Source organism: Kryptolebias marmoratus, linkage group LG7 (assembly GCF_001649575.2).
Source record: "Kryptolebias marmoratus isolate JLee-2015 linkage group LG7, ASM164957v2, whole genome shotgun sequence".
In the NCBI taxonomy this organism is placed as follows: Eukaryota; Metazoa; Chordata; class Actinopteri; order Cyprinodontiformes; family Rivulidae; genus Kryptolebias; species Kryptolebias marmoratus.
In genome coordinates this window covers 19,747,220-19,758,735 of record NC_051436.1, presented here as the reverse complement: position 1 = coordinate 19,758,735, position 11,516 = coordinate 19,747,220, and the positions used below count along the sequence as shown (strand labels likewise).

The 11,516-nt window shown below is 40.2% G+C and overlaps 2 protein-coding genes across 6 annotated transcripts in view; both read right to left on the bottom strand.

The window, feature by feature from the left end:
- Positions 1–4,220: 4,220 nt before the first annotated feature.
- Positions 4,221–5,085, bottom strand: LOC108239394 (C-C motif chemokine 3-like). Its single transcript, XM_017422074.3, has 3 exons — positions 4,929–5,085; positions 4,726–4,837; positions 4,221–4,588 (listed from the first exon to the last, which is right to left on the bottom strand). Exons 1-3 carry the CDS (start codon positions 4,993–4,995, stop codon positions 4,495–4,497), a joined length of 273 nt encoding a protein of 90 aa, XP_017277563.1. The 5' UTR covers positions 4,996–5,085; the 3' UTR covers positions 4,221–4,494.
- Positions 5,086–7,837: 2,752 nt separating this feature from the next.
- tbc1d14 (TBC1 domain family, member 14) overlaps positions 7,838–11,516 on the bottom strand; it is a 50,935-nt gene continuing 47,256 nt past the window's right edge. For all 5 annotated transcript variants that reach the window (XM_017422083.3, XM_037976447.1, XM_025007198.2 and 2 more), the window contains one exon: positions 7,838–11,456. In XM_017422083.3, coding sequence (XP_017277572.1) covers positions 11,388–11,456 — 69 coding nt within the window. In that variant the 3' untranslated portion in view covers positions 7,838–11,387. The remainder of the gene's footprint in view (positions 11,457–11,516) is intronic.

The window sequence follows — 11,516 nt, the reverse complement described above, 5'->3', positions numbered from 1 at the left end:
GCCAATCAAAAAAAAAAAAAAAAAAAGTATAGCAGGCGGCCAACCCCATACAGGACCATTGAAGCCCTTGCTAAAACCAGACTAAAGAAATAAAAAAAACTCTACTGCTAAAGAAGAAAACAAAAACAGGGCAACCGGTCCCACCAGGCCAAGATGGCAACGAAAAACTGGACCTTTTTATGGCTGTCTTAAGCTTTTGCCATATTAAAAGCTGTTTTCTGCTTAGCTGCCACACGCTGTCATGACTAGGCTGCACCACACCCACAGAATCACTTGTTTCAATCACTTAAAGACAGTTTTGTCTCCACATAGTAAAATTAGTGACATCATGTGAGGCTGTGCTCTCCCTCTGTAATGGGCGGAGCCTAGAAACTATATGAATCGACGCTTCCTTAGTTCCAGGCATCATCCATAAGATGTTGCAGATCGAAATCTCAGTGTTGGTCTTGTACTAATTCTCTGCCTTATTAGAATAAAAACTCTAGTTCTTTTGTAGCATTATCCTTAAAGGGTAAATTGTCTGAGTTCTCCTTCCCCTGGGATAGAAGGACCAGAAGTGAGCAGAGGTTTTGCATCAGCTAAAGTCTCATGGGGCTTTTTAATGTTTTTGGCTGACTGACTTGCTCAAGAATGGGGGAAAGATGCTATAAAAAAAAGTGTATTTAATAGGAAAAATGTGTACATACACGTTGTTGTGGCACATAATTCAATTATAGTTCAGTTTATTTCAACTGTGCCAATTAACAACAAAAGCATCTCATGGCATCATACAAAAAAGCAACAAGTCAAACAAGAGAAATTGCATTGTTTTGTGAAAATGCAGCGTAAATGCTGCGGTCTGAATGAATGTGCTGAAAATGCTGACATGCTGAATATAAGCTAAAAGCTAGCAAAAGTAGCAAAATGCTAACAAGAGCTAAAAGTAGTAAAACACCTTCAAAAAGTTGCAAAAAGCTAACAAAATGTTAGACTTTAATTAAATTTAGCATGAGCAGAATTACCAACAGCAGTATTAGCATTAACAAGTTTAACAGTAGTAGGGTTAGCATTAGTAAAACTAGCATTAACAGTAGTAGTTTGAGCAGGTGGAAAACATCAGCAGAAATAGCATTTCTCAGTTTTATCTTTAGACGGTGTATTGCTTTAATAATAGTAAAGTATTGGAAAGTAACAGTGGAAATAATAATGTCAGCTACTGTTTACTCTCAAAAAGATCTGCTGGAGCTAGGACAGTTTGGTAGAATTGCCAGTATAAGGTACAACATCCCGGAGGAACCTCTCAAGAGAAGATGTGAAGGAACGAGGTCTGATGCTAAAAGAAACACAAAGAGGAGGAAGGCGAAATGTCTGCTTCCTGAAAAACAAGGTGGATGAACTCGAGTTCCTCAATAGGAGCCAGAGAGTTTCAGGACAGCAATCTGTTGTACTTTTGTAAAATGTGGCTTAATGACTGTACCTCAGACTTCATCATCAGTTTAAGTGGGTTCAGGACAATCTAAGGTGACAGGGACACCAAAGAAACTGGTAAGCAGAGAGGAGGGGGGCTTGCTATTTTTATCAACAACAAATGTTGTAACCCTGCCCACGCTAGAGTATGACAACAAGTTTGGACCAAAGACTTTTAAACTCCTAGTGATGAGTATTGTGGAAGATAATTTCATTCTATGACTTAGAGGCAGCTGCAGACTGCAGTCTATTAAATATGGAAGGAGAAAGAGTAAACAGGAGCTATGTTCGTGTGTAAAGAATGTCAAGTTGTTATTGCCAGTACTTTCCAGAACAGTGGGTTTGTGATAACAGACATTTCCTGGAAAACAGTGTGTTTGTTCTGGTTTGAGTTGAGCCAGACTCGGCCAGTTGTTCTGGCTGGTTTCCTGTAAGTGGCGTAGGAGTTATGTAAACTTCTGACCAATCACGAACTGGTCAGAAGTACACAATACACACCAATGTATTCTGTCTGTTTAAATACGCCCAGTTTCAAAGATACTGGGGGATCTTTTATGGAATTTCCGATGACGATAAAATGTGACAATTAAAGAATCCCCCGTGTTCTTACACAAGGAGAGAGATAGTGGCACTCATTTATTCCAGTGCAAGAACTGCCTTTAGATCCTACAGTATCAGACCACATACACAGTTGTTGTTGCTGAGATGACACTACCATCGCAAGACTGCAAGTTAAATACCCAGACTTGTTTATCTTCCTGTTCAATTCAATTCAATTCAGTTCATTTATATAACACCAAGTCACAACAAAAGTCTCAAAGAACTGTACAAAAACATGCACATACATTAAAAAAAGCTAATTAGTAAAAGTTATCTATGTAAGGATGCCAACAGATTGTGTTGAATCTTCACTTCATCACAGTCTCCCATCCTGAGCAGCACATTGGCAACAGTGGGAAGGAAAAACTCCCTTTTAACAGGAAGAAACCTCCAGCAGAACCAGAACTAGGATGAGTGGCCATCTGCTTCAACCAGCTGCGGTTTGAGAGGACAGGAAAGAGACACAAACAAACACAGAATGACTGGTCCAGGTGGAGTTTCTACTGGAAGAAAGATAAAGAAAATCATGTTAATGATAGAAATAATTACAATAGAGCAAGTAAGACAGCAGCAGAGTGAGGAAATGTCTAAGCCTATAGGAGCATAACTAGGGGATAGCTCAGGAAACCCAAGCCAACCCTAACTATAGGATTTATCAAAAAGGAAAGTGTTAAGCCTTGTTTTAAAAGTAGACAGAGTGTCAGCCTCACGGACAGAAACTGGAAGTTGGTTCCACAAGAGAGGAGCCTGAGAACTGAAAGCTCTGCCTCCTGTTCTACTTTTAGAAACTCTAGGAGCCACAAGTAAAGCAGCATTTTGGATCAACCAAATAAACAAAAAACAATTGAGCTACTGTCTAATATATTGAAATATATTTTTATCTTTTCTTGATTGTTTCATTTATGTTTTTATACTTTTGTTTCATGTTGTCTGTAGGTTTTGTATGATTAAGTTGTGTTTCTAGAGAAGAAACAAAGCCGGGTTTCTGTTCTGAAAACAGATACAAAATGGCTTCTTCAGTGTAGTGAACTTCTGGTTCTTGTTTACTTCAGAAAGATATATTAGCTACACTCCTACATCAACCGAGAGACAAAGCGCCACTGATCTCAGGGCTCATTGGCTGAGGGCTGCTCATGTGGTGAGAATAGGGACCCTCCTTAGTTTGTTGCTGTGACAGTCACTTCCTGCAGGCGATGACAAGGCCCTGAAGGTATTCTAACTTAAACCAGGAGTCGAGGCCACAACTGAGAGACTGCTGATGTAGACTAGGGCTCTGTGGTCCATCTCTGTAATTTGTACTCTCCATGTGTATGAAAGTCTTAGACTTTGTAAATCTTCTTCTTTATTGTTTGTTTTGACATTAGTGTGTTTAGTTGTTTTATTTGCAGTTTGAAACAAAGCATTCATTCATTTCTTTATTCAGCATCCAGGCACCTATTCCCAGGATGTTCCCAGGTGTTGCAAACACACCCATAGTTTACAGATACGGAGCTAAAGATTTAGTGTGGTAGTAGCAGAGAATCAATTAGTGCAGATACTCCAAGCACTATGTGAGATACCACAATATTGCACAAGGCTGCTGTGGCTGGAAAGTTATTTAAAAGATAACACCTGACTATGTTCTGTCTGAATTCCACAGCCTATAAGGTTTTCACCAAATGACCCTGTTACTCTTCACTGAAACCAGACTGACCTTGCTTCCCTACCAACATTCTAATATCTTAGATCTAAGCTCCTGTTTGGACTCTGGAGGTAGAGCTTTGATTCAGAGCTGATGTTAATTATTAATTGTCTTTAAGGCTCTCTGTATGTCGTGCACCATACATAAATAAACCTCTTGGAGTGAAAATAGATTTTTTTTTCCATAACACTGCTCATAATGTTCTTTTTAAGGTTTGACTAAAATGGCTGTAACTCTGCAACACACACACTGCTCCTGGTCAATAACCCCAGTAGGTAAACAGGAAATAGAAAACAAATTTATCTAGAAGGAAATAGAAAATTTACAGAAAAATAAAATGTGGAGAGTGATAGTTAAGCATGATTACTCCTAAATGACACATGTGATAAGTAAGTTGTGAATAACTAATATGTATGATCAAAATTAATTATTTTAAAAAATAATTTCAAAAGGGTTTTATATTTCTTGAACACTGCAGAAAATACAAAAAAAGGCATGTACTGTGATTATTTTATTTTAGCATGAAGCAAGCAAAGAAACAAATTACAAAACATTTATTATACAATGAACATTGAATTAAGAATTATGAATTATGCATTAAAGTTTATTACTGCTGGATGATACAAAACTTCCAAAAGACATAAAAAACAAATAAAAGACTCTGCTTGGAAGCAAAATCTTTTATTAGTCACAACAGAAAACCCTGACCACATCGCTGCATGTTGTTCTGTCTGTGATGTGATGAAGCAGGACGACAGACGGCTTCTTTAGAAGGAGCCAGTGTCCAGTCTAGAAATGATTTTCTTAACCCAGGGACGGCTTGGATCAACACAGACCTCACGACCTTTAACTGTGGTGAAACTGTAAGAAGACAGAAGTAAAAGTTATGTATTTTCCCCACTAAAAAAGGCTTAACTGCTAAAAGAAGTAAAGCAAAGTGAGAAAATTGACTGAACAAATCATTGTATCTCAACATGAATCCAGTTTGCAGTACTTACATGACTCCAGCCTTGGCGCAGCGGTAATCAGTCCTGACATATGAACTGATTAAACTTCTCCTGATGATCTTGTCATAGAATTCAAAGCAACAGTTATCAGGACCAATTGAATCTAAAAGGAAGATCATCAAAGAATGTATCATCAGTGTCATGAGAAACAACATTTCTTTCTAAAAAGTGTCATCAACCAAAGCTCATCTTACGGCAGAGAGACGTAGAGATCAGTGCAGCTCCCAGGATGCAGAGCAGAAGGATGTGAGCGGTCTTCATGATGAGCGATCTTCTGGAGGAGATGATGGAGAGTGACACCACGGCTGCAGGTAGGGGGCTTCTAAACTAACAGCAGTCTGCTGCGAGGTTTATCAAGATAAAATCATGTTAAAAAAAAAAATAACACTAAGGTGTCAGAGGTGATACATGGGGGTGGGTGTGGTTACAGAGGGACTGACTTGAACTGCGACTGTGAAACTTTCCACTCGGTTTGATGGAGGGGTTGATTGCAGAGGAAATGCAATTGCGGTTAGACCAAAGGTGCAACTCAAAGAGTGATGGTGAAATGCTGCAAACATTTTCTACCACTTCTAAAATCTAAAACAGACTGATAAGGCACTGAAGCAAATCCCTTATCAGGTAATGGGACAATAAGGATAATATGTTTCTACAACCATGATTCAAAAACAACTCGGGCGTTGTGTAATATGTAAATAAAACAGGAATGGAATGATTTGCAAATCTCTTAAACCCATATTTATTCACAATGGAACATAGAAAACATATTAAGTATTCAAACTAAGAAAATGGACTATTTATGAGGGGAAAAATAAGGTGATTTTGAATAAAATGGAAGCAACACACCTCAGAAACCTTATAACAGGGTCATGTTTCCCACTGTAAATGTCTAACCCATTCCAAAGGCACTAATGTACCCCCATACCACCTGTGAGTACAGCACCATAATTATAATTACATCAAAAAGATAAAGCCATCAAAAAGACTTTTACTTTAAGATTTGTGAGCTCTGCCGGTCAGGTTTGTTTGTTAGAATAAGACAGTGGTGTGTGTGTGTGTGTGTGTGTGTGTGTGTGTGTATACACACTGACTGCTCTCTATGAACTCTAGCAGGACAAATGAACCAGCTGCTGATGGAAGGGACCCACCCTGAGTGGTTGAACCAAGGCCGGACAGTATTGATCATGAAAGACCCCCAGAAAGGGGCAATTCCTTCTAACTACTGGCCAATCACCTGCCTCTGTACAACATGGAAGCTCCTATCAGGTATCATAGCAACTAAGATGAATAGACACATGGGTCAGTACCTGAGTGAGGCACAGAAGGGAAACTGGCACCAACACCAGGGGAGCCAAACACCAGCTACTGGTGGACAGAACTGTAGCTCCAGACTATAAGAGCAGACACACAAACCTGTGCACCGCCTGGATTGACTACAGGAAAGCCTTTGACTCGATGCCCCACACATGGATACTGGAGTGCTTGAAACTGTATAACATCAACAGGACACTAAGAGCTGTCAGTGAGAACTCAATGGGAATGTGGACGACAACTTTAGAGCTCAATTCAAAGCCAATTATAAGTCAGCATCAAACGATGCATATACCAAGGTGATGCTCTGTCCCCACTCCTGTTCAGCGTGGGCCTGAACCCCCTCAGCCAGATGATTGTAAAGAGTAGCTATGGATGCCGGTTCCAAAGTGGAACAGTCATCAGTCACCTCTACATGGATGACATCAAGCTGTATGCCAAAAGTGAGCTCCCAGGCCTCTGGTAGAGGACCCAAGCTTGAAGTGAAGTGGAACTGTCATGTGGAACAAATAGGGCGAGATGGGAGGTGTCCTAAAAAGTAGTTCCTCATGAATAATATAAATTACTTAACTGTCAGTGTATTGTTTTGTTTGTGTGTTTTTCAGCTATTTTGACTTTTAAATGGAATTTAAATTGGCTTTTGGTTGATTCATTCTCAGTTTCTTCCTTATTTACAGTTACGGGGCAGAGCAGGTCATTGCCCGTCCCCGTCAAGACGCACTTGAAAGCCTTCAATTTCTCAAAAAACGACATTGAGCCTTATAATCCGGAGCACCTTATATATGTAAAAAGTCGTAATGTTTTAGTACGACTTTGGTAAATAAAGCTGCACCGCTCGCAGCATTAAAGCTCAGTTATAGTCACGCACGGCGCACGGACCTGAGCGAGCGGTGTACGCGTTTATATTTGGCACTTACGTCGGTGCAGTATTCTTCCGTGAGTTTTGAACTGTTTATCTTTGTTGTCTCTCATAGAGGGATCATATAAATGCTGATACAGGCCAACCAGCTCCGCTAGAGCAACAAAATCATCCATTTTGAATGGAGCGCAGCGCGCACAGTCCACGCGAAGTTACAAAAATTGCGAGGTGCACAACAATGCGCCTTATAGTTCGATGCGCTTTATATATGACAAAAGTTAGAAAATGGACCATTCATTGACAGTGGGTCTTATAATCCAGTGCGCCCTATAGTACAGAAAATACAGTATGTGGTTTCTGAACATAATGTTTAGGGCTTTAAAGAAGCCCCAGGAATCAAAGGCAGTGTCTACTCAACTAATATTTATGCTCAGTAACATGTTTTTTTTTTCCTTCCATCATACCTCGTCTTACTGCCTTTGTGTGTTTAATGAGTTGCAAGGAGTCCTAGATCCGACAGTGAAAACAGCCCAAACATGATTACTACCCCACCGTGTTTAAGTCCTGAAATGAATGCTTACATTTAGAGCTTTGGGATGAAAACGGATGCTCAGGTGAAAAAAGAAAAAAGTTTTAGGTTAAAATATATTAAAAATGAGCAATTCAATTCTTTACACCTTTTTACCAGATATTACAAACTAGATGTGCAGAAAACAGTTTAGCAATAAACTGCTGAACAACATGGGCTGTGTTCAGTGTGAATAAATATCTGAGGCAAGAGAAGCCAAAACAATCCTACTTCAGATTTGTATAAACATCCAAACTTAAAACTAAATTAATCTTAAAAGAAACTGACAGCTTTGCTGGCTTTCAGGAAGTGCTAAAAGTTTAGTCAATTTTTGTTTTGCACCTTTAACAAAAACACAAAGCAGATTTAGATGTACATCTTTTTATTATAAAAAAACCATCATTTATTTACATTTCAAGTGAGATACAGTTGCATGATGACCCTCTGCTGTCTCCACGCACATCTATCAGTCCTCTACAGTACACGGGTCTCTAAAAATCAACCAAATTAAAGTTAGATCATGTTGAAAAAAAAAACAAAACATCCAGCAATTTGATTTCTAAGCCATGATAAGTTAAGATTCTTGATTCTACTTGTCTTTACGAGTGCTGTGGATCAGTGAGTGTGTAGTGTTGATAAAAGCCTGGATATACCTTTAATGTAACAACGTAATAGTAACTAACATCAGTTCGTGGAAATGCCTTTTAAAAAAAACAACAAACCAACCATGGAACCACACACAAAGCGACCAAACACAGCAACCGGCACAAATTAAAGAGGAGGAGAGAAAATGGAAAACCCGTTTTAACCATGACTGATGGCATGACATGACGATGTGAGGCACAGCTCAACGCAAAAATAAAAGGCTTCTATGTTTGTGCAAAAAGCATTATTGCAATCCTGCGGTGTGAGACCACAGTGGGGGAGGGGGCGCACTGAGAAGCGTGATCTGGAAGTCTGCTGCAAGCTGTTTACCAGCAGCCACGAAGCGGCTCAGGTGATACGAGTCAAAAACTAAATGACGTGCTTCAGACTTCGGCTGCGGTCCAGAGAGCAGTCTGAACGTCAAAGAGAGACAGCAGATGTTTTACACAAATAAAAAAGACAAAACACAACACATCAGAGGAAGCAGCTTCACAGGACGACCTGGTTTTATCAACTCTCCAAAACTTGACAGTCCTCAGACCTCAACAGCTGATAAGATTTCTACACTTTTAATTCATTTAATGAACTTTAGTGGAAAAACAAACAAAAAAACTTGACTGAAAAGAAAATGAAAATGGTAACAAGTGGAAAGTGTTGCCTTTTAGGTGTTTATCAGGTAAAGCGGTGACCATCCAGGTCATGAAAACATTGCTGTTAACGTAACGCTGTCGAAGCGTTACATTGGGCCCCGCCCACTCCTGGTCAGGGTGGGGATGACACGTTCACCACAGTGTGAATGCACCTTCAGAGCCACAAAAGCCCGACTGAGAACACCAGAAATCCACGTGGCGTCTCGAGTGGTTCGGAGAAACTAAGAAATCCTCAAACCCACAGAGTTCCAGTTTCAGCTCCGACTCGGAGTCCTAAACCTTCCACTTTAGGATTATTCATCAAACGCCACTCAAACAGGCTTAGAAGTTACGATTATTCTTATAACAGAGCTCGTCTGAGAACTGAAAAGGTTTCAGTGAGCATTAAAGCAACACAGTGACGATTTTCGACACATTTCCAGGGAAAACAGAACAAATAAATTGGTCCGGTTTAAATAGTTTGCTAGAAATGCATCGGCCTGTGATAAAAACCTGATGGGAATACTTCGGCCATTCTGAAAGTAGTTTTTGTGTAAACATTATAAACAATATTTTCCCTGTTGTAGACAGCTTTTTAAAATGACCTCAGTTTAAAAACTAATTAATTCTGACTTGACTGAGAGGCTAACGGCTAGTCTGAATACAGATAAGACCAAAGTGGGTTGATGGTCTTAAAATACTCTAAAACTCTACACTGCTGGTAATTTTACATTATGTAGATATTCACATAGAATTTAGTGGTTCTTTCTAAGCTCCATTAGCCCGGCAGCAGAGACATGCAGCACCTTCAGAGCATCTAAGGATCCGCTCTGACAGGGATTTCTTAGGGTTTTTACTGTACTGTGGTATAAAGATTTAAATAACAGCATCTGCATGAACAGCTGTGAAATCCATTTTAGGATGTCAACAATCCACTTTGGAAGAAGATCCATTCAGACAAGACCTGCTAACAAATAGTCCAAGTGGACCCACTTCCAAAGTGGATTGCTGACGTCTCAAAATGGCTCCAAATTCTGTAACAGTTCATGCCAACACTAACATTCAAATCTTTACACTTCCATTATAAATATTGAGAAGTTCCTGTCAGATGTGGCCCCTGGATGCTGCCACTGGTGATTGTTGTTACCTTTGGTTGTGGCTCGTCAATCTGGTCAGAATTAAACTGTTTCTCCAAACTCAGGTCATTCAAAGAGCTGTCTACAAAAAATAAGATGTTGCTTATTATTTGAAAAGGCCGAACTATTCAGCTAACACGTTAATTTATAAATACATTAAAGCTGAGTCAGGGTTTTTGTCTTTGTTTCAAAGCGTTAGCAGTAAACCTGTGTTCGGTCCAGGCTGTTCACACTGGAGCAGTTTTTATTGAGTGACGTGGACATTATAAACAAAAAATGCTCGTTCTGTCCTGATTTCGATCCAATCTTGTGATTTTCCAAAACCCCAGAAGTTGTCAGGGAGGATTTAACTCAGGTGAAATTACCCAACAGCAAAGTCTGATCCAGCTACAGGGCTGAAACTCAGCCTCCAGCTTTAACCAGGAACAAGCCTGTTTAGGTCTTGGGATTTAATTAATTTTTTTTGGATAAATAATAAATAACTGCACAGAAGAGTTCACACAAAGACAGTCAACATCAGGAAACAGCACGGCTGAAATGTAGCTCAAACATATTAATTCATGAGAAATCCCCCTCTGCGGTGTGTTGGGTTTCTTCACCACATTCTACTTTTTTCTTCCAGTTTCAACAACGTAAAACACTATAAAAAAAACAAACTTTCTGAACTCTGAATGGAGGCTTTCATTACATGTAACAACGTGGTGCTTTAGGGGCCTCCAAACCTGCTGTCAGGTGTTCAAACTACACAGAGTGTGTAAGAGATGTGGGTTTAACCCCCAAAACAGGCCGTCCAACAGGTTCAGGGAATATTTAAAATAAAAAACTAACACAAACAAATCAGACATTAATGTAAAAAGCAATTAAACTCGGAATGATAAAAGTGTTGAAAGAACAAAAAGGTGCCGATACAGACAGATTAGATCACAGATTCAAGTGTGGAGTTTGGTTTCAGTGTAAAGGTTTTGTTCCCTGACTGGTAATAACCTTAAGATTGGAGAGTGTCATTAAAATAATGTTACGTCAAGGTGAAGCTGACAACCAAAACACGACAAAGTTCAAAAGAAAAAGGTGCTCAGCTAGCTGACAGCGGAGGATTCGAATCGACTCGTGTCTCTGTGGTTTCCTTCATGTGTGGAGATGTGAGTCAGGAAGTGGGAGTGCTGCTTACATTCTTCACCTTCTCCCAGCTACAGCTTCCAGTTCACAGCAGGGAGAGGTGTGGGGAGGGGCGAGGAGGGGCGAGGTGCTCGGAGTTAAATAAGGCCTCAGATTGTTGTGGTTTTTGTTTTATCCACACCCCTGTCTCAAACAGGGACAGACTGTCCTCTGGGATGCTGGTTGGGGTCAGAGCAGCAACACGGCTCTATGAAGAGGAGTTTCATCACAGCAGCTACAGGAAGATTTGTCCCCAAGCTTGATGGACAGGATCTCGGTCTCCTTCAGGTCCATGTGGCCTGGTGAGAGTCTGGGGATCTGAATGGACCAGTGCGATGTTCCCCCCGATCTCAGCTCAGCGCTTCAGCACCGGACTGTCTCGCTGCTGATTTCTTCTGTTCTGTCAACGTCTGCAGGACCTGAGAGGATGGACGCACGTAGAGGTTTACAAATGGATACAAAAGCACATCCCAGCAGTA